We start from the raw sequence: 20,637 nt of genomic DNA on the forward strand, positions 1-20,637 counted from the left end.
GATTAGGGGCATTCACTATGGAAGTGTCATTAGGGGCAGTACTAGGCTTAGCATCCTCTGAGTTGAGGACATTAATGGGAGAATCATCAGGGTTAGACTCTGGCGGTGCTACGTTATTATTTGCTTCTTCTGCTGCCACTACTTCCAGAGCTTGTTGAACTGCTTGGGCAGTTACTTCAGCAGCAATTCTTTTCACGGTTTCATCTTCAGATTCAGCAGCTCCAGTAGGTTCATCCTTGGCTGGCTGTTCTTCTGATGACTCGGGTTTCTCTGATGAACCAAAGGAATCAACAGCACTGCCTAACGAGATCTGTGACTTTTTGTGCAGAGTCGGCGATCCCGGTTTTAACCGTTTCAGTGATGCCGGACAGGAGATCGCCAACACCAGAGCCTTCAGATTCCTGAGGTTTTTGATCTTTGACTGGTGAGTCTGGGATTACGGCAGAGTGGGAAATAATATCTCGTGTTGTGACTGTTGCATCAGAGTTGCGTGTAACTGATATTTGTTTCGGTTTGATGTCATCTGCAAACTGCTCACGATTTTCGATACAGGCTTCGGGTGAGGTGACAGCATCTGATCCGCTAGGAATGGAAGATTCTGTTTGTTGTGATGTCTCAGAAGCAGTGAGAGGAGTGATGTCACCAATCAGAGAGTCGGACTGAGTCTCACCTGATGTGATGGATTCATCCACAGAACCAAGAAGATCATCAACTTCTTTGGACAAATCCTTCTCCCCACTTTCTAAACTGGCTTCAATCTCACCAAGCAAGTCCATACCTCCTGCAGCAACATTCTTAGCACCAGAATCAGCTCCTTCAACTAGCTTGCTCTCAACGTTTTCAGAAGCATCTGTTACTGCAGCTTTCACCTCCTCCCCTGTAGAGTCAGCTTGTTTTGCAACAGCATCACTGGCCTCTGTTGCAGCTGTCACCAACCCTGACTGAATCTCCCCACCAACAGCGCTTGCCTCACTACTGGCCTTATCAACTCCCTCCTCTACTCTCTGAGATGCATCATCAACAAGAGACTCCACATTCTCCTTCTGGGCAGCAAGCTCAGCCTCCACACTTCCAGCAGCCTCCTTGGCCTTTTCACTCTGTGTTTGGACTTCATCAGTTACAGCATCCTTCGTTGCAGCGACACTTCCACCAAATCCGACAACAGCTGCTACAGCTCCTGCTTTCATTTCCTCTCCCTGCTTGCTCACCTCATCAACTTTCTTTTCAGCTGATTCTTTAGCTTCTGTGACTCCTGCTTCTACTTCACTTGCCTTTTCAGTTACTCCAGTGACAACGCTATCCTTTGCACTGACAACAGAATCCTTGGCTGAATCAACAGCAGAACTGGCTTCAGCTGTGGCAGCAGCCAGACCAGCTTCAAGCTCTTGTTTCTTCCTCTCCAGTTCTTCCTTTGGCTTTGTTTGCCTGTTCTTCCACTGACTCCTTGGCAGACTGTGCTGCAGTTTCAGCTTGTGAGACAGCTGAAGAAATACCAGCCTCTGCCTCCTGTTTCTTACTTTCAATTTCAGCTGCAGCAGCAGTTTTAGCTGTCTCAGCTTTCCCCTTAATATCATCAGCTGTTGCTGAGATTCCAGCAACAACTTCATCTTTCTTGGACTTAGCCTCCTCAGCTGCTGAACCGATCTTGTTCTTAGCATCAGCTGCTGCTGCTGACACTGATCCTTCAAGTTCCTCTTTCTTGGCCTCAGCATCTGCCTTCAAAGACTCCACCTTGTTACCGACATCCTCTGCAGCCTGTTCTGCCCGCTGCTCAGCGGACTCTTTAGCAGCCACAACAGATGCCTTGGTGGAGTCAACACTATCACTGACACTCTTGGCTGCCTTGTTAGCTTCACTCTCAACCTGCTCCTTGGCTGAAGTGACCTTGCTTTCAGCAGATTCTTTGGCAGCTACAGCTGCAGCTTTGGCTGAATCAGCAGCTGCATTGGCTGAATCTTGGGTTTCCTTAACTTTATTATCAACACTTTCTTTTGCCTCAGCAACTTTGGCTGCAGCAGCATCTTTTGTGGAATCAACTGTCTTGCCAATTCCTGCCACTGTTCCAGAGATGCCAGAGGAAGCTTCATCCTTCTTTGAAGCAACGGAATCCTCCATTTTCTTCTTGGCATCCTCAGCCTCGTTTACCTTATCATCCACACTGCTCTTGACCCCACCAATAGCACTGGAGAATCCTGATGACAAGTTCTGACCAATCTCCCCCGCCTTTGTAACAACGGTCTCCTTCACCTCTTCAGCCTTGGTAGTAACTGTCTCCTTCACCTCCTCTGTCTTAGCCTCAGCTTCCTTCTTCTTCTCATCAATCTCCTTCTCAGCCATGTCCTTCAGCTGGCTACCAGTGTTAGAAATAAGGTCGGTAGCTCCAGCCAAGAAGCCTCCACCTTCAGCAGGTTTCGAGGACTGGTCGTCGCTAATGACAATTGATGGTTTCGTGGCGTCGCTCTGAGCGGCATCTGCTGTTGGTTCCTCTGGTTTTTTCTTCTCGTACATGCTGCCGTCTTCCATGGCCTCTTTCTTTGCCTGCCTGGAGGCCCCCATGGAACAGAAGTTTCCCATACTGGAGTCAGGGTTCGGGACAACAGAGATGTGCTGCTACTGCCTTGGGCTTGTGATTCTACTTGAGATGATGGTGATAGTTTGGGCTTTGTTTACCTGAAACACAGAAAAACAATCATGAGTGACTTTGTCAAATTAACACATTCTTCATTCAAGGAAATGATACAGTGTTCAAAATTAGCATTAGGTCAAATGAGCTTTAACTGCTTTCAAGATTATTCAGTTTTGATAGCAATGTGTATGTATGTTGGTGTGGCTGCTCGTTCTTGTTCCGACTGCCAGTTTTAGAGTGCTAGCCCACTGAGATACCATGCCACAGTACAAGGACACCCCATCAGGACACAGTACAATGACAACAAGCTGACAAGTCCTTGTTGCATATCCTTAAATCTGAGTGAGTCAGTGAGTAGTTTTATGCCACTTTTAGCAATATTCCAGCAATATCACAGCGGGAGACTCCAGAAATGGGCTTCACATATTGTACCCATGTGGGAAATCGAACCCAGGTCTTAGGTGTGACAAGCCAACATTTTAACAACAGGGAGGGCAAGAACAAGCTTGTTTTTGCTGGGAACTGAGCCAGCCACCAACTGTATTGTGGTCAAACACCCTTTCACTGATGTTTGCAAAACTCTAGTCCCTTTCATCATGTGAGATGATGGCCCCCTGTCACATGAACATACAAATTAAAAAAGGTCCCTGAAGCAAATACTATAGGAGCAAATCTCAAGATCTCCAAGAGCCCCTAACTTTGAACACTGTGACATCAGGAAAACATCATGTAAGTAACCGCTGATACATTTTCATTATTTTGATACTGCTGAGCATTTTTTTAAATTATTCAACAAAATCAAAGCATTAAAACATGTAATTTCAGCATTATTTGCAATATTCCCGCAATATCATACAAAAATGGACATCAAAAGTGGGCTTCATATATAATGATCAGGTGGGAACTAAACCTAGATCACCGGCTGAACTAGCAAACACTTTAACCACTAGGCTACCCTACTGCCCCAAAATGAAAGGACGGCCGTTACAATGAACAACATTCTAAAGCAACACTGAAACTATTGTCAACTTGAGCACAGGATAGAAAGTCTCTGTTAATCTCAAACCACAAATCTCTTTCATGTGATACACTGCCAGTAGAGTGCTGAATTATAAATAAAATATACAAAATTAGTTGGAACATAAGACGTCCGTCAAAATTGACACTTTTTCCAACAAAGCAGGAAAACTTCCAATCATTTGAGGCTGGCTTATAGCTAGAGTATTGCTGAGCGTGGCAATAAACAGCAAACAAAGCACGTAAATCATTTTCCCCCGACAGTCATCATCAATATGGACAATTTCTTATACAAATTCAATCTTTCTAAAAGCTTTTGCCAGCAACCAGTAGAAAAGATTAAAACAGAATAATTACAACTGTCACATCAAACTAAAATAACTTTCACAAGGCTTTATCGTCAATACTGAGACTATTTAAATCACACAATGCCTTGACAGCTGGAGTCTGAAGCAAAGACTCCCTCTGCTGTCATGCAAAAATAAAGCCATTGTCTTTGACAACATCGGCAGCAACAGCATGCAACACCAACCACTATGACCCTGACTCCAACCAAACACCAACAAATCCACAGAAAAGAAACACCAGTCCACACCTTCAGAAAGTTCCCTGTTAGTGGTCGCTGGTATGCAAGTCAAGATGTCTAACCGAACCACGACAACTGTTGTGTATAGAGGTCTGTATAGCAGCACAACAGTAATGTGAGGCCTGTGTATGGCCGGACACAAGGGGCCACCAAGGAAAGTGACAAATATAGGTTCCTCTAAAGAAAGAATTGATTCATGGAAAGCGATAAATGCCATGTTATTATTCCTGTGTTGAAGCGAATCAATACGTGCATGCAACGTGGCTAGTTTAAATGAGTAGTGTGGTGGTACACAAGGAATATTCGCGGGATTATAAAACCTTTCGCCTACCCATTGGTTTCACAATAACTAATTATCAGCCAGCCCAAGAAAAATGATTTAGCATAGGATAAATACACATATTCTTCAATCTTTAGTTAGGGTTAGGGAAAGTTGCCCTGAAACAACTCAGCACTTGGAACCTTGAATAAAAGTACTGACTGACTGACTGAGTTTAGTTTTACGCCGCTTTTAGCAATATTCCAGCAATATCACGGCGGGGGACACCAGAAATGGGCTTAACACATTGTGCCCATGTGGGGAATCGAACCCGGGTCTTGGGCATGACGAGCCAACGCTTTAACCACTAGGCTACCCCACCGCCCCTTGAATAAAAGTAATGGCTAACATATTGTATAGTGTCTCCGGAATAATACACACATATTCTTCAATCTTTAGTTAGGGTTAGGGAAAGTTACCCTAAAACAACTCAGCACTTGGAACCTTGAATAAAAGTAATGGCTAACATATTGTATAGTGTCTCCGGAATAATACACATATATTCTTCAATCTTTAGTTAGGGTTAGGGAAAGTTACCCTAAAACAACTCAGCACTTGGAACCTTGAATAAAAGTAATGGCTAACATATTGTATAGTGTCTCCGGAATAATACTTGGTAAAAGTTCCACTTGCAGTTGTGCAATTACTAATGGTGATTGGTTAGCTGTAGAATTGGTCATTATAGCTTTTGGGTTTTTCTTTGCTAGGAAAGGTGAAATAAACATGAAATAATAATTAACCAGGTTATTTAAAGCCGTTTATTTGGATCTATTTCCTTTAACATGATCTGATGGCCTGAATCTATCACAGCATTGACAACATTTTTATTTCCTGAGTGGTCAATAATTGTGATTGAAATCTGAGTGTTTTCTCTGCTGATTTGTACTGTTCACGATATTCCTGGATGTGATTTATAATGGGGTTCAACACCGAGTTCAATGACAATAGTAGTCTGTGTTAGTGATTAGTGTTAGTTTGTGTGTGTTAGTGTTTGTGTGTGTGTGTCAGCTACTGAGTATTTGAATGTGTCATAGTGTTAGTGTGCTAGTGCATTAGTGTGTGTGTGTGATAGTGTTTGTGTCAGCTACTAAGTATTTGAATGTGTCATAGTGTTGGTGTGCTAGTGCATTAATGTGTGTGTGTGTGTGTGTGAGAGAGAGAGAGCTACTAAGTATTTGAATGTGTCATAGTGTTAGTGTGCTAGTGCATTAATGTGTGCGTGCGTGTGTGTGTGTGTTAATGCATTAGCATGTTAGTCTGCATGTGCATATTAGGTTTAACTGTGACTGCATGTAATCATGTTTTGTGTGTGAAAGTGTGTGAATGTGTATGCATGAGTGGTAGGTGTGTACGTGCATGTGTGTACTGTGTGTGTGTGCATGTCAGTGAATGCATGTGTGTGTGTGCTTTATCCCTTATTTTTAACAATCATATGCTGATTTAGTAGTAAAATAATAATGACTCACACACTGTATTTCAGGGTAGGTATTTTTGTTGGCATATTTCCCGCCCACTCAGTTCAAAGTTGAACCCCTCTTTTATAAAAGCCTTGATCCATCCTGCAACCTTGCATCTAATCTGTCTGTTACATAACAACATAATATTAATCAGATCATATTTTGGAGTTGGAGTCAATTTAAGCAGGATATGGGGACTTTACTCCATCTTTTATCATGGCCGACAGTAACTTGATAACATCTTGGTAACCTAGCAATACCAAAGGACAAACATCCTTTCAATATTTCCAGGGTGATTTTATCCAGAAAATTATTGAAAGGGACACATCAGTGGCTTCCGGGTGTTTCTTGGATGGACAATCAGAAAATTAGACCCAGTTAAACAGCAATCACACGAAATCTTGCCGGTCCTAAAATACATGCACTATCAAAAAGATAACAATCATATATGTTGTAACGGGAAGTGTCTCTTTCCTTCTATATTATGCCACTGAAAATTTATCAGGAATTAGTTATTGTAACCACTATTTAATAGTTCCTGATTCAAAATGTTCAATCTCTGCATCAAAATGATTCTCCTATTAAATTTAACTTAATCCTGAATTATTGAAAAATAATTTCAGATTTCATATCTAATTTTGATAGATTAATCGATAAATATAGTCTTAACAACCCATCACCAAAGCTGGGTTCAATCCACCTATCAATTGACCCATTACATTCTACTTGAGCTCACAATGGTAGTGATTCTGAAGCTCAAACCAACTTGAATAGCAGGCAAATCCTGCAGCAAGGGGAAATCCAAGGTAGGACCAGGCATTGTGCAGTTGTGAGTTGAACAGCTCTCTGTACAGCTAATTGCAGTACCTATGCCCCCTGATCTGGGAAAGACATCCACACTTACCTAATTACAGCCTTTAACTAACCACTCCCAAAACATGAACTCATTGAATAGATTGGTATGACAGGCACTTCTCAAGACAACATCCTCAACACCAGCTTCTCCTCACACCTCCTGACATCACTAACAACACCAATGAGTGAGTGAGTGAGTTTAGTTTTACACCGCACTCAGCAATATTCCAGCTATATGGCAGCGGTCTGTAAATGATCGAGTCTGGACCAGACAATCCAGTGATCAACGGCATGAGCATCGATCTGCGCAATTGGGAACCGATGAGATGTGTCAACCAAGTCAATAAGCCTGACCACCTCGTCGCCTCTTAGGACAAGCATGGGTTACTGAAGATCAATATTCTAACCCGGACCTTCACGGGTTGACAACACCAATGACTAACTGACTGAATGTTCACCATCAACAACCAGCACCAATGACAGCAGTTTTGACATAGGCAGGAGTCATGTCTATGATCTGTAATCCACTAATGGCTATCAACATCACTCTCAACTGACTGACTGACTGACTGAGTTTGGTTTTACACCGCTTTTAGCAATATTCCAGCAATATCATGGCGGGGGACACCAGAAAAGGGCTTCAATCATTGTACCCATGTGGGGATTCGAACCCGGTCTTCGGCGGACGGCTTTAACCATTTGGCTACCCCACCGCCCCATCACTCTCAACACTACTGATGCCTCAATCCACCAATGACAGCAGTTTTCACGTCATGATCCATTTAGTGACACCAGCATTGATATATCATGTGCAGACATCCATGCAATGACATACTCAGTCACATTGCTGACATGCTACCAGGTGGCGCTAAAACCACCAGTCTCATTTATCTGTACAAACATGCAACCAGAATATCTTCAGGTAGCAGGGATTTACTCGGAGTCCTGTATTTGAGGGTCCTGGGACTCATACTCTTAATTTTGAGGGGTCCTGGACTACAAATTGGCGATCTCAGACAAATAAATATTCTTATTAATACTGTTATTGTATTGTGTATCATGATCATCACATTGTTACAGTAATTAAATTGCAAATAATACCATAACCCAGCTAGTAGCAAACTCAGTGATAACTTATTGTTACTTCATTGGAATTTTTACAAAAAGTATTTGGACTTTTTCTGTGTCACTGTGGATGTGCTACTAAATTTCGTTGTGACCATTGACAATTTTTAAGAGTATAGAATGCAGGAATTCGCGTCCTGTAAATCCCTGGGTAATATTCACATTCCAGGGGTAGTATGTGTTTTAATGCAGCATAAAGCAATACTCACACCATATGACTGCAGCATGCGTTAAAAATTAGAGTGAGTGAGTGAGTTGGGTTTTACGCTGCTTTTACCAATATTCCAGCAATATCATGGCAGGGGGCACCAGAAATGGGCTTCACAAATTGTACCCATGTGGGGAATTGAACCCAGTTCTTTGGCATGATGAGTGAACACTTTAACAATAGGCTAACCCACCACCTCTAACAAAGTTTGAACCAAATAATCCAGTGATTAACATAATGAGCAATGTCCATACATTGTTAATCCGACACCAATTCACCGGAATCGAAACAGCCACCTTTTGTACATTTGTTCTGATGTAACCAGTAAATTTGATTGGCATTTTAGAAATTGGTCAAGCAACAAAAAACAAAAGTCTTGTAAACATGCGGCCTAATTCAACTAAATCTTGTAAAGTTCAACCCAGCAACTCGATACATCTACTATGTTGGTATTCGCTGCCTCCCATCTCATTCTCCTGAGGAGAAAGGTTTGGAGAAGAACTCACAGAAAGGAATGTGCATCCCACCCTTCCCATCATGCATCAGAATAGCTGGCTGGTGCCGAGAGTGTTCTCCGCTAGTGCGGCATCGTACTACAGCAAATGAAAGCCATGTGTAAGGGGGCGTATTTTCATTCCAGTATTATGTAGTTCTCTGATAGCATTCATCTCGTCTACATCACACGTCAAGTCTTGTTTTTACATCAATTTATCGCTGTTGAAATTGTAGAATGCAAGATATATATTTACAGAAATTGGATTTTTTTGTTTCGTGGAATGTTTTCTATTTCCTACATGTTTGAAGATGTTTGGAACGTCTAATATATGGAGAATGAGAAAGAATACTGGATGACTGGATTGTCTTGTCCAGATCCTACAAACAGACTCAGTGTTCACGAATAGCATCTGACCCTCTGACAAATCCGGTAGATTCCCCAACGGTCCGATAGAAGTCTACAACCCGCCGGCCCAAATGTCTGACTGTATATTTCACAATGACTTTGACTGAAGTTGTTATATGTGACATGTGACAGTTGTTTGCTGTTTATAAATCTTATGTTTGTTAATAATTTCAATGCCAATTATAAGAAATGCTAAATCTGAATTGTGAGTTTAATTTTATTCCATGGGTCAAGTGCATTTTCAATGGGTCAGACAGACATCTTAAACTTACAGGACCCAATGTCCTATTACTTTGAAACACCATTTGTGAACACTGCAGACTGCCATCATATAGCTGGAATATTGCTGAGTGCAGCATTAACCTCAAAACAAGGAAACCAGAGGAAATCTAGACTTGCTTCATTTAGATAATTACCGCAATTTATTCTGCAATCGCAGAATCCAGGAAGGACTTGATTACTATGAACATTCAGCCTTGGAGCAAGACTAGGGACTGTAAGACAAACCATGCCGAGTTTAGCTGACAGGTCAACATGTACTAAAACATCCAGGACAGAATCAAGTATTCCTTCATTTCTTTTGAGCAGTATACAACAATATATCCAAGCGTACTTCTTGAACTTATAAATTAAACTGAGCCAACAGAACTAAACAAAAACAACGTATAGCACAAACTAGACTTTTAATGATGCAATTTGTGCTTCCTTGAATTAAAAACCTACTTGAGTTTCTTACAGAGTGAAAGGAGTGGAGTCTGGTAGTCTGAAGCAGTCTAATTCAATTCAATATCTAGAAGGTGAACCGTATTTGCCATATTGAGTAAACAAAAACAACGTACAGCACAAACTAGACTTTTAATGATGCAATTTGTGCTTCCTTGAATTAAAAACCTACTTGAGTTTCTTACAGAGTGAAAGGAGTGGAGTCTGGTAGTCTGAAGCAGTCTAATTCAATTCAATATCTAGAAGGTGAACCGTATTTGCCATATTGAGTACCTTCTAAAATGGGGAATCCCTGACCAACTTCCTTACCAACTTGTACATAAACTATATAGTTTCATAAGCGTCACCTATTGAGTGTGACAGTGAGCGAATGAGTGAGTGAGTATAGTTCTTAGCCGCCTTTAGCAATTTTCTAGCAATATCATGCTAGGGGACACCAAAATGGGCTTAGCCCATCATACTTGATTGTACCCATATGGGGGGCTGTGGGGTAGCCTAGTGGTTAAAGCGTTCGCTCGTCACGCCGAAGACCCGGGTTCGAATCCCCACATGGGTAACATGTGTGAAGCCCATTTCTGGTGTCTCCCGCCGTGATGTTGCTGGAATATTGCTAAAAGCGGCGTAAAACCAAACTCAGTCAGTCAGTCAGTCAGTACCCATATGGGGAATAGAACCCAGGTCTTTGGCGTGATGAGTGAACACTTTAGTCACTAGGCCACCCACCACCTTGGCCCCTTATTGAGATCAAACTTAACATTGTTGTCCATATGTTCATGAATATATTACATATTTGTTTACAGACAACAGCAGCACATTAGGAGTAATTAACTGGTGTGATGGTATTATTGAAAGGCTTAGAATTTAACTATGGATGTAGAATTTTGATAGTAACAAATCACATAAATTGAAAAGGAGCCCCAGTGAGATGGGAGATTCAGAATGACTGACTGAGTTTGGTTTTACGCTGCTTTTAGCAATATTCCAGCAACATCACGGCGGGGGACACCAGATATGGGCTTCACACATTGTACCCATGTGGGGATTTGAACCCGGGCCTTCGGCGTGACGAGCCAACGCTTTAACCATTAGGCTATACACCCTCTTTCAGAACCTGTGGCAATCTATACTTGGTTCTTTTAGGGCTTCAGCATTGCAGGGAGGGCTAGACAGTGGGGAAATAATGAGGTTCAAGGACTGTTAGGCAGACTAACTTTATGAGAGTCAAGGGCAGTTATTATGATGACTACTGTAATGTACATCAGGTCAGCTGGGTCTACAGTGTTTAACAGTATCAATTATAGGCCTTTAACTTATTGCTACATTACAGTTAGCGTATAATTGCTGACATGAATGAGAGTTCACGGTTCCTATCCACAAAGCCCTTGTTGTGTTACGAGCTATTGTAACTATATAGTTTATCATAGGATTACAAAGGACGTAGTGCTATGAACGCTTTGTGGATCGGGCCCCAGGCGATGTTGAAAATTGGGATGTTATGATTCTATCACATATTTGGTGAATCTAACCATATTCCTTCAGGAATTCAATTCATTATTTGAAATCACTAGAATCGATTGTTCACAAATTTAGATTTTAAAAGTGTTTTTTGATTGAATTTGTCTGTTATTTCCAGGAATATGTAGAATTTAATACAATGTCCGGATAAACAGGGTTTGACTGTATATGCAAGCCTGTCAGGATAATAGGCAACAATTTTATACATTCCATTTGCCAGTAATGGGTAAACTGGTCACTGCCGGGGTAAATCAACAGCCAACATGGTCAAATCATTTATCTTGTTCTTATTTGACTGGATATAATGATTAAACATGAACATAATCAACTGGTGAGATGTTATAGTATCATGAAAAATATTCATATTCGTTACCTTATGTTCATGATATAATCGTATTTACCTTATGTTCATGATATAAATCATATTTACCTTATGTTCATGATATAAATCATATTTACCTTATGTTCATGATATAAATCGTATTTACCTTCATGTTCATGATTGAAATCGTATTTACCTTATGTTCATGATATAAATCGTATTTTCCTTATGTCCATGATATAAAATCATATTTACCTTATGTTCATGATTGAAATTCGTATTTACCTATGTCCATTATGTCCATGTTCATGATATAATCATGTTTACCTTAATTTCATGATATAAATCATGTTCATGATATAAATCGTATTTACCTTGATATTCATGATATAAATCATATTTAACCTTATGTTCATGATATAAATCGTATTTACCTTATGTTCATGATATAAATCATATCCTTTATGTTCATGATATATAAAATCGTATTTACTTTATGTTCATGATATAAATCATATTTACCTTATCATGTTCATGATTGAAATCATATTTACCTTATGTTCATGATATAAATCATATTTACTTTATGTTCATTATGTCCATGATATAACCTTAATGACATAAATCGTATTTACTTCTTATGTTCATTATAAATTTCATATTTTTTATTATGTTCATGATATAAACCATATTTACCTTATGTTCATGATATAAATCATATTTACCTTATGTTCATGACATAAATCATATTTACCTTATGTTCATGATATAAATCATATTTACCTTATGTTCATGACATAAATCGTATTTACCTTATGTTCATGATATAAAATCACACTGACCTTATGTTCATGATATAAATCATATTGACCTTATGTTCATGATATAAATTGTATTTACCTTATGTTCATGATATAAATCATATTTGCCTCCGAGTGGATATGATGCAGCTATTGAAACTGAACATTTCAACACACACGTCCAAATTTCCAGTACTTCCTGAAGGGCAGAACATGCTTAACTTTTTTGCGATCACCTCGTGTCAGACTTTAACTGATGAATTCATATAATTTCCATTGCTATTTTGCCTCTTATGCCAAGGGATTCTGTGTTTTGCTGGCATTGATGTTTTATACAATATTATGCCAATTAAAGTATAAAATTAACTGCTGTTTTCAGTGTATTTGATATAATCTTTAATAAAAAAAACAATGTTCGTGTACTTCAAATATGATCGATCCAACTTTTTACAATTTTCAACTTTTTAAATATTTTCTGACACTGAAAGAGGACAGGTGACTATGAGTTTCCTCTTAAGATTCTAATATTCTTCCTGCTTCTCAAATTATTATCTCTGATTCATGACTGTTATAAGGAGATGCTATGATCAGTCATGTTGTATGTAAGTTTTTGTGTCAAAGAGGTCGCCTTGACCTAGACTTACACACATCACCCAAATAAAGTTGTTTTCAATAAAATTGTGTGAGTGAGTTTGGTTTTACCCCACTTTTAGCAATATTCCAGCAATATCACAAAGAGAACAGAGAAAAAGCACCATCTTCAGGAGCAATTAGAAATATTGACAAAGGGCGATGCTGATAAAACCAAACAAGTTGGTTCTGAGATTGATCGTTTGAGAACAAAATTAATCTAAATGTCAAAGATTCTAAACATGTTTCATAATAGTTACAAGGCAGCTATATTCACAGTTGTTCCTGTAAAACTCATATGCATTTTTCACATGAAAACATGAACTGACATACTTTGAATAAGTACACTGTGCTTGGAAAATATTGTCTTTAAACTGATCTGTAATTTGATCGGGGCTGCTGAATGGAGAGTCGCACTTTTTGCTGTATATGTTAAAATATTTTTAGTCTGTACTTGAAAAATGTATAAGTAATTTTCTCATTGAACCGACTGACCTACACCCATGAACCACAAAATAGAAAATAATAAAATCTGACGTTTATACAAAAGGGTAATATTAACCTCCTGCACTTGAAACATGATCAAAATATTAAACTTTTGAAAATATTTTCTCATTGAACCAACAGACCTAGACAGCATTATGCATAAAAATGTTAAAATCCATAAACAGCAATAACGCAAAATCTGACATCTACATACAACAGTAAACATGATAATGTCAAGTAATTGATGATTACCTTAAAAGCATAATATTTCAGTGAAGGTGATGCAAGAGTGATTGAGTGAGTTTAGTTTTACGCCGCACTCAGCAATATTCCAGCTCTATGGTGGCGGTCTGTAAATAATCGAGTCTGGACCAGACAATTCCAGTGATCAACAGCATGAGCATTGATCTGCGCGTTGGGAACCGATGACATGCGTCAACCAAGTCAGCGAGCCTGACCACCCGATCCCGTTAGTCACCTCTTACGACAAGCATGGGTTACTGAAGATCAATATTCTAACCCGGACCTTCATGGGTTGATGCAAGAATGCAGATCAGATTCATGACTTTAACCACATGGTTTATACAGATCAATTAAAAGTTTTCAACCTAAATTCCGCTAAGCCAGCACAACTTGGAACCACTTACCCTAGTAATTAACTGGTATCAGAGAACAGAAACGTGTGAGTGCGACACTTCGTACGTAATTCCCACTATACAAGTCGGTGCCTTCCTGGTACTACCCAGCAGCCTTTGCTTCATTTAAAGTTGCACTACTGAACACTGACCTCACATTGACACGATATTTAAAAAATTGCAATTCATAGAAATTAAAGCTTTGTTAAGGTTTTTTGGGGGGATTTTTTTAATCAATTAAAAAAAAACAACCCAACTACATAGAACTGAATGTCACATTCTTTGTCTATTTCCCCGTGGTTTAGTTGAATGTCAGTTTTACCTGAGTGATTGAGTGAGTTTAGTTTTATGCCACTTTTAGCAATATTCCAGCAATATCACGGTGGGGACCCCAGAAAGGGGCTTCACACATTGTGACCTAGACTAAGGCTTAGTCTCTGAATATATATAATTTTGATAGTAACAAACAAGCCCATTTATATTGAAAAAAGGAGCCCTAGGGAGACCAGAGATTCAGAACCTGAACCTGAGGAAATCTAGACTTGCTTTATTTAGGGCTTTAGCACTGCAGTGAGGGCTTGGCAGTAGGGAAATTAATGTGGTTCAGGGACTGTGAGACAGACTAATTGTGACCATGCGAGAATCAAATTTGTTGTGATTTTACTCTGATCCTGAGGAACCTAATCACTGTGGAAACTGAAACCTACATCAGGCCTACCAAAGAAAACTTTCCCACTGTGCAGAAAAACGCAGAAAAGCCCACATTAATTGTGGAAAAAGCAACATAAACATATTACCTCGCTACTCAAACAGTAAAAACGGCAAAGAAAGACTATGAAACTGCAACATTTTTGTATCAGCGAACTTTGACCTCTACTGTGCATGTGTGTTACGATCTGAGCGTCTTTAAATTTTTCGAGCAACCTTGAATTGCCTCGCGGAAAAAAAAGTATTGAATATGTCAAAGTAATTGATGTCAATCATTTTATATGAATGGAAAGTAAACAAAACAAGTGTGCACACAAGTACGATGATGATAAATGCCAAATAACAAAACAGAAATACTTTAAAAAGGGAATCTAACTTTTGTCCAAGCTGGGAAATGTCAACATGCGGTCGAGACTTCCTCTTTCTTGCATGTGCAAATGCGCAAAATCGAAGTTGCATTTTCTGGTCCAGTTTTAGCAATTTAAAGTTGCCGTTTTTACTGTTTCAGTACCTAGGTATTATGTTTATGTTGCTATTTCCACGATTAATGTGGGCTTTTCTGCATTTTTCCGCACAGTGGGAAAGTTTTCTTTGGTAGGCTTGTAGATGCTGAAAAACACTTTCACTGCTGACACAGTTGTAAACGACACAGCACTATCATTTAGAAAGATGATCTTTTGATTATCTGTAATAACAGGCTGACCACTACAAGGAAGTAATTTCAAGTGGTATATTACCTGACATAAGCTGGCACTACAGTGGGTCAATTATCAGTTTCATTTCCTTCATCTTATGTGACAAACTTCCTCATGCTAACATTACAGCTTCCTCCTCAAAATACACCAACAATTCGTTGGTTTCACATTAATTTTCGACTCGCTGTGCGCATGCGCAGAGCGTGTAAAAAATATCCACGGACAACTTCCGGTTTGGTCGTATGCTTTACCGATAGTATAAACACACTCTAAAGAAAGCAAAAATCAAAACAAATATATGGTTTTATGTCGAATTTAACTGATCTCAATTCATTTATGAATGGAAGGGACCGGGATTAGTTAAATAAATAGCTTAACGTTTGTTAACAAGCTCTTTTATAAACACATCTCACCACCACCCGTCCACCGTCCTTCCTACACATCCCCTTCTCACAACTAAAAAACACATCTCTGATGCAATTGCCACCAAAATAGGACATCAATTATTGAAAAGCATAGGCAAATGGATGTATGTACTCAACTATGAACAGTTGTCACACGTAAATAATCTTCAGACAGCTTTTATTTAGAGTGTGTTTACATTATCGGTAATACGACCAAAGCGGAAGTTGACCAGTGGATATTTTTACACGCTCTACGCATGCGCACAGCGAGTCGAAAATTAATGTGAAAACAACGAACGGCATGTTTGTTTGTATGGTTGTTGCTTTACAACATTCAGCAATATCAGCAATATCACTGAAACAGGATGGTTGACTGTTGTTTGTTGTCAAATGACAGTCAGCAACATCAACAGCCACATGGCAACAGTCTATAAGTAATCTTGGACCAGACAGTCCAGTGATAGACGTCATGAGCATCCATAGTTAAAAATGATGACTCGGATCGACAATTGACAACTGAAACCTTTGACAAAATTGGGAAATATTGAATAAACTTACTGGATAACAACTTCTTTTATTTCGGAGTGCAACGTTTTGATACAGATTCTTGTACCATTGTCAAGCAAGAATTGCTTGTTATTCCTGCTTGACAACGGTACAAGAATCTGTATCGAAACGTATCATTGTCTTCTTGTACCATTGTCAAGCAAGAATTGCTTATTATTCCTGCTTGACAACGGTATTCCAGCGTATCAAGAATATTGTTACTGAAACGTACAGAATCATGGGCTTCTCATGTACCATTGTCAAGCAAGAACTGCTTATTATTGCTTGATTACAAGAATCCTCCTTGTCATTGGTACAAAGCAAGAACTGCTATTATTCCTGTTTGACAACGGTACAAAGAATCTGTACTGAAACGTATCATTGTCTTCTTGTACCACTGTCAAGCAAGAATAGCTTGTTATTGCTGCTTGACAAAGGTACAAGAATCGAAATGTATTATTGTCTCATGTAACATTGTCAAGCAAGAACTGCTTATTATTCCTGCTTGACAATGGTACAAGAATCTGTATCGAAACGTATCATTGTCTTCTTGTACCATTGTCAAGCAAGAATTGCTTATTATTCCTGCTTGACAACGGTACAAGAATCTGTATCGAAACATATCATTGTCTTCTTGTACCATTGTCAAGCAAGAACTGCTTGTTATTCCTGCTTGACAACGGTACAAGAATCAGTATCAAAATGTCACACTCACACTATACGGGACTTTGGGACAACTTCTAAAATGACACTCAAAGAAAAACTTGGGAAAAATGTGATGGCAGGAAACGGAAAGTAATTTAAACAAATATCAACCAATACTTAATATAAATTGCAGAATAATTCAACTTCCTGAAATTAACAAAAGAACAGTCATCAGCTTACATCACGATATTCCCAATATTTGTCTTTGTCCATACTATCATCGCATGTTGAAACTTCCTCATATAAGTTTCATACCATCATGAGACATAAAGAGGTTTAATACTGTGTTCAACAGTATTGTATTTACACAGCAACATGCACCTGTTGAACTTTAAAAAATATAAGTAAAATAACTAAAATATTCCGCCAGATTTTGAATCCACTGAATCTTGAATTGGAACATCTTGAATCTTAGAACACAGAGACCCCTGGAGTAACGTCTTTGAGTGACATTTGAGAAGTTGGGAAGCACAATACAAGCAGGTATATTCACACATTTATGGATAACTACTTCTCTTATTTTGTGATAGAGCTGGGGCGGTGGGGTACTCTAGTGGTTAAAGCGTTCGATCGTCACGCCGAAGGCCCGGGTTCGATTCCCCACATGGGTACAATGTGTGAAGCCCATTTCTGGTGTCCCCTGCCGTGATGTTGCTGGAATATTGCTAAAAGCGGCGTAAAACCATACTCAGTCAGTCGGTGTGGTAGAGCTTCTTGTAGCATTGTCAAGCAAGAATGAAAACAGTACAAGAAGCTGTATCAAAACATCGTATTCACAAAGTAGGACAAACAGTTATCAATAGATTTATCAGTTTCGTCTCAGAGTACCTGGACCATATTATCTATCCTTTTGCAAGCCCTTATTGTAATTCTATTGTAAATAAAGTAAGTTTAGATTTTCCCTAGATAAAGGCCTTGAAGCTTCCATTTCACATGTGTTCCTTATCAAATTGAATGTAGTTTTCATTTCTATCAAAACTAAATTTGAGGGCCTTACCTGCAGTCTGAAAAAACAGGACTAACTCAACATATAATACAGACCCGAGCTGAGAGTTTTGCCCAAACATCAATTGTCTCACTGATATGTTGATGGTTATAAGGTGAGATGAATGGAGAGTGACATAGCATAACCTTATGGCAATTATATACCGATGACTGACCATGCATATTTATTCCCCCTGAAGATTCTTTCCATGGGATTTAATATCTCAAGGTAAAAATTTCCAACGGAAATGTTTTCCAAGGATATCATTTCGAAAGGCAGTTTCTAGAATACTTTCCCATTATTCTTTCCTCTGGAAACTATCTGACCTGGAAACGGTAATTGTATCTTGATGTGAGTGTGTATGTGGTTATTTGTAGTAACGTGGACTACTTGCCTTAGTCGATTGAGACACGATGCCACAGTTTCACATAGACCTCCATGCAGTCTCTGACCCGACCAGTCCTTGTGTTATCCCATAATGCCAAGCACAAGCCAGGGTAACAACAAGTACCATGTCACTGGGGCTCCTTTCCAATTTAAAGGGTTTATTTCTTACTATCACAATTATATATATTCAGAGACTAAGTGTTAGTCTAACATACCTCTTCCACTGCAGCGGTGGGGTAGCCTAGTGGTTAAAGCGTTCGCTCGTCACGCTGAAGACCCGGGTTCAATTCCCCACATGGGTACAATGTGTGAAACCCATTTCTGGTGTTCCCCTGCCGTGATATTGCTGGAATATTGCTAAAAGCGGCCTAAAACCCAACTCACTCACTCACTCCTCCATTGCAGCACAAGAGAGTATCATTTAGCTATCAGTAACCTCATATAGGAGGTACTACGTTTGCATCACAAACATAATGTATACCTTTAACCATTTACAGTGCAAGCAACGCTGTACAAGAGCAGGGAATTAGATTGCTTAATTTTTACTTACTTTCTATGTTTTTCATAGCAGTATCTATGAACTATCATTAGCTGAACCTGCTCAGTTGAACAAAATGTTACTCGTCTCTATGGTTTAAGTTGCAGACAACTTACTCTTTTCCAAAGGACATTGTTTGAGTGGGCCTGTTAATCAGTTTCGAAAAGTCTTTCTGGGTATATACTTTTATACAGAAACAAAACAAATCAACTATTTGTTTTTACATGTATCAACATTTTACTGACAAATTCCAGTGCAATTCCTGCAGTATGTTCCATGTTATCTGCAACCGTGGCTATTAATACACGGGCTGATAAAACACGCCAGACTCCTGCCAGAATTATTTCACCAGATGACCGATAGATGCCAGAGAATGTTTATCGCACAACAGCGGAAATTTGTGAAGTTTTAAACACCAAACTTGAGCAGATGGTTTCAACATTAGGAACAGCACAGACATGATTTACAGGGTTTAAAACTCTCTCTGGACCGTTCCTCCATTACAGCAAGAAGCTTCTTCAAACGGCTCTATGTCACTTGGAACCAAGCTTTGTTTGAAAAAGCTTCAGAGTATAACCATAGACTAAAATCTAGTCTCTGAAATGAACACATTTTACAGAAAATAACAGTTTTTAAAGTATGTTAATAACATTTTTCAAAATAAGGAAGTAGACTGGTAATCAACTGATTAGACTTGTATACTACAACTGAGCTGACTTGGATACTCTCGAGGCTACTCAACTAGATGGTTAGACTAACAACTAGTCTCGGAAATGAACATATTTTACAGAAAAAAAATTCATAGTATAAAAATAAAATATAATGAAAAGAAGCCCTGAGACTTTCTTCATTTTCAGTCTGAAGCTGTGGAAATCTAGTCTTTCCACATTTTCTAGACTTGCGTGGGCTTTCTTGGATATATTTGCTTCAGGGTCTGTATGACAGACTACTAGATGGTATACAACCAAGCACACTTGTACACAACCAAGCAGACTTGTATACAACTGAACAGACTTGTATACATCAGAGCAGTCTTGTAAACCGATGAAGAGACTTGAATACAATTAGTCAGACTTGTATACGCTACAGGCTACTCAACTAGATGGCATACAACCAAGCAAAATTGTGTACAACTAAACAGACTTGTATACAACCAAGTAGACTTATTATAAACTGAACAAACATATACAATTAGCCTGATTTGTATATTCTACAGGCTACTCAACTAGATGGTATACAACCAAGCAGACTTGTATACAATAACTCAGACTTGTATACAACCAATCAGACTTGTATACAATTACTCAGACTTGTATACAAGCAAGCAGACTTGTATATGCCACAGGCTACTGAACTACATGGTATACAACCAAGCAGACTTGTATACAATTACTCAGACTTGTATACAACTGCACAGTCTTGTATACAAGCAAGCAGACTTGTATATGCCACAGGCTACTGAAC

The 20,637-nt window shown here is 39.1% G+C and overlaps 2 protein-coding genes across 9 annotated transcripts in view; both read right to left on the reverse strand.

The window, feature by feature from the left end:
• The window catches only part of LOC124254125 (triadin-like), a 310,850-nt gene that overhangs the window by 137,162 nt on the left and 153,051 nt on the right, over positions 1 to 20,637 (reverse strand). The gene's annotated exons all lie outside the window — the stretch shown is intronic.
• LOC124254127 (late embryogenesis abundant protein 76-like) overlaps positions 1,235 to 20,637 on the reverse strand; it is a 50,371-nt gene continuing 30,968 nt past the window's right edge. Inside the window, exon 2 of the mRNA XM_046688008.1 lies at positions 1,235 to 2,670. Coding sequence (XP_046543964.1) covers positions 1,378 to 2,574 — 1,197 coding nt within the window. The 5' untranslated portion in view covers positions 2,575 to 2,670 and the 3' untranslated portion in view covers positions 1,235 to 1,377. The remainder of the gene's footprint in view (positions 2,671 to 20,637) is intronic.

Source organism: Haliotis rubra, unplaced genomic scaffold (genome assembly GCF_003918875.1).
Source record: "Haliotis rubra isolate DU_JTF1 unplaced genomic scaffold, ASM391887v1 Scf565, whole genome shotgun sequence".
Classification (NCBI taxonomy): Eukaryota; Metazoa; Mollusca; class Gastropoda; order Lepetellida; family Haliotidae; genus Haliotis; species Haliotis rubra.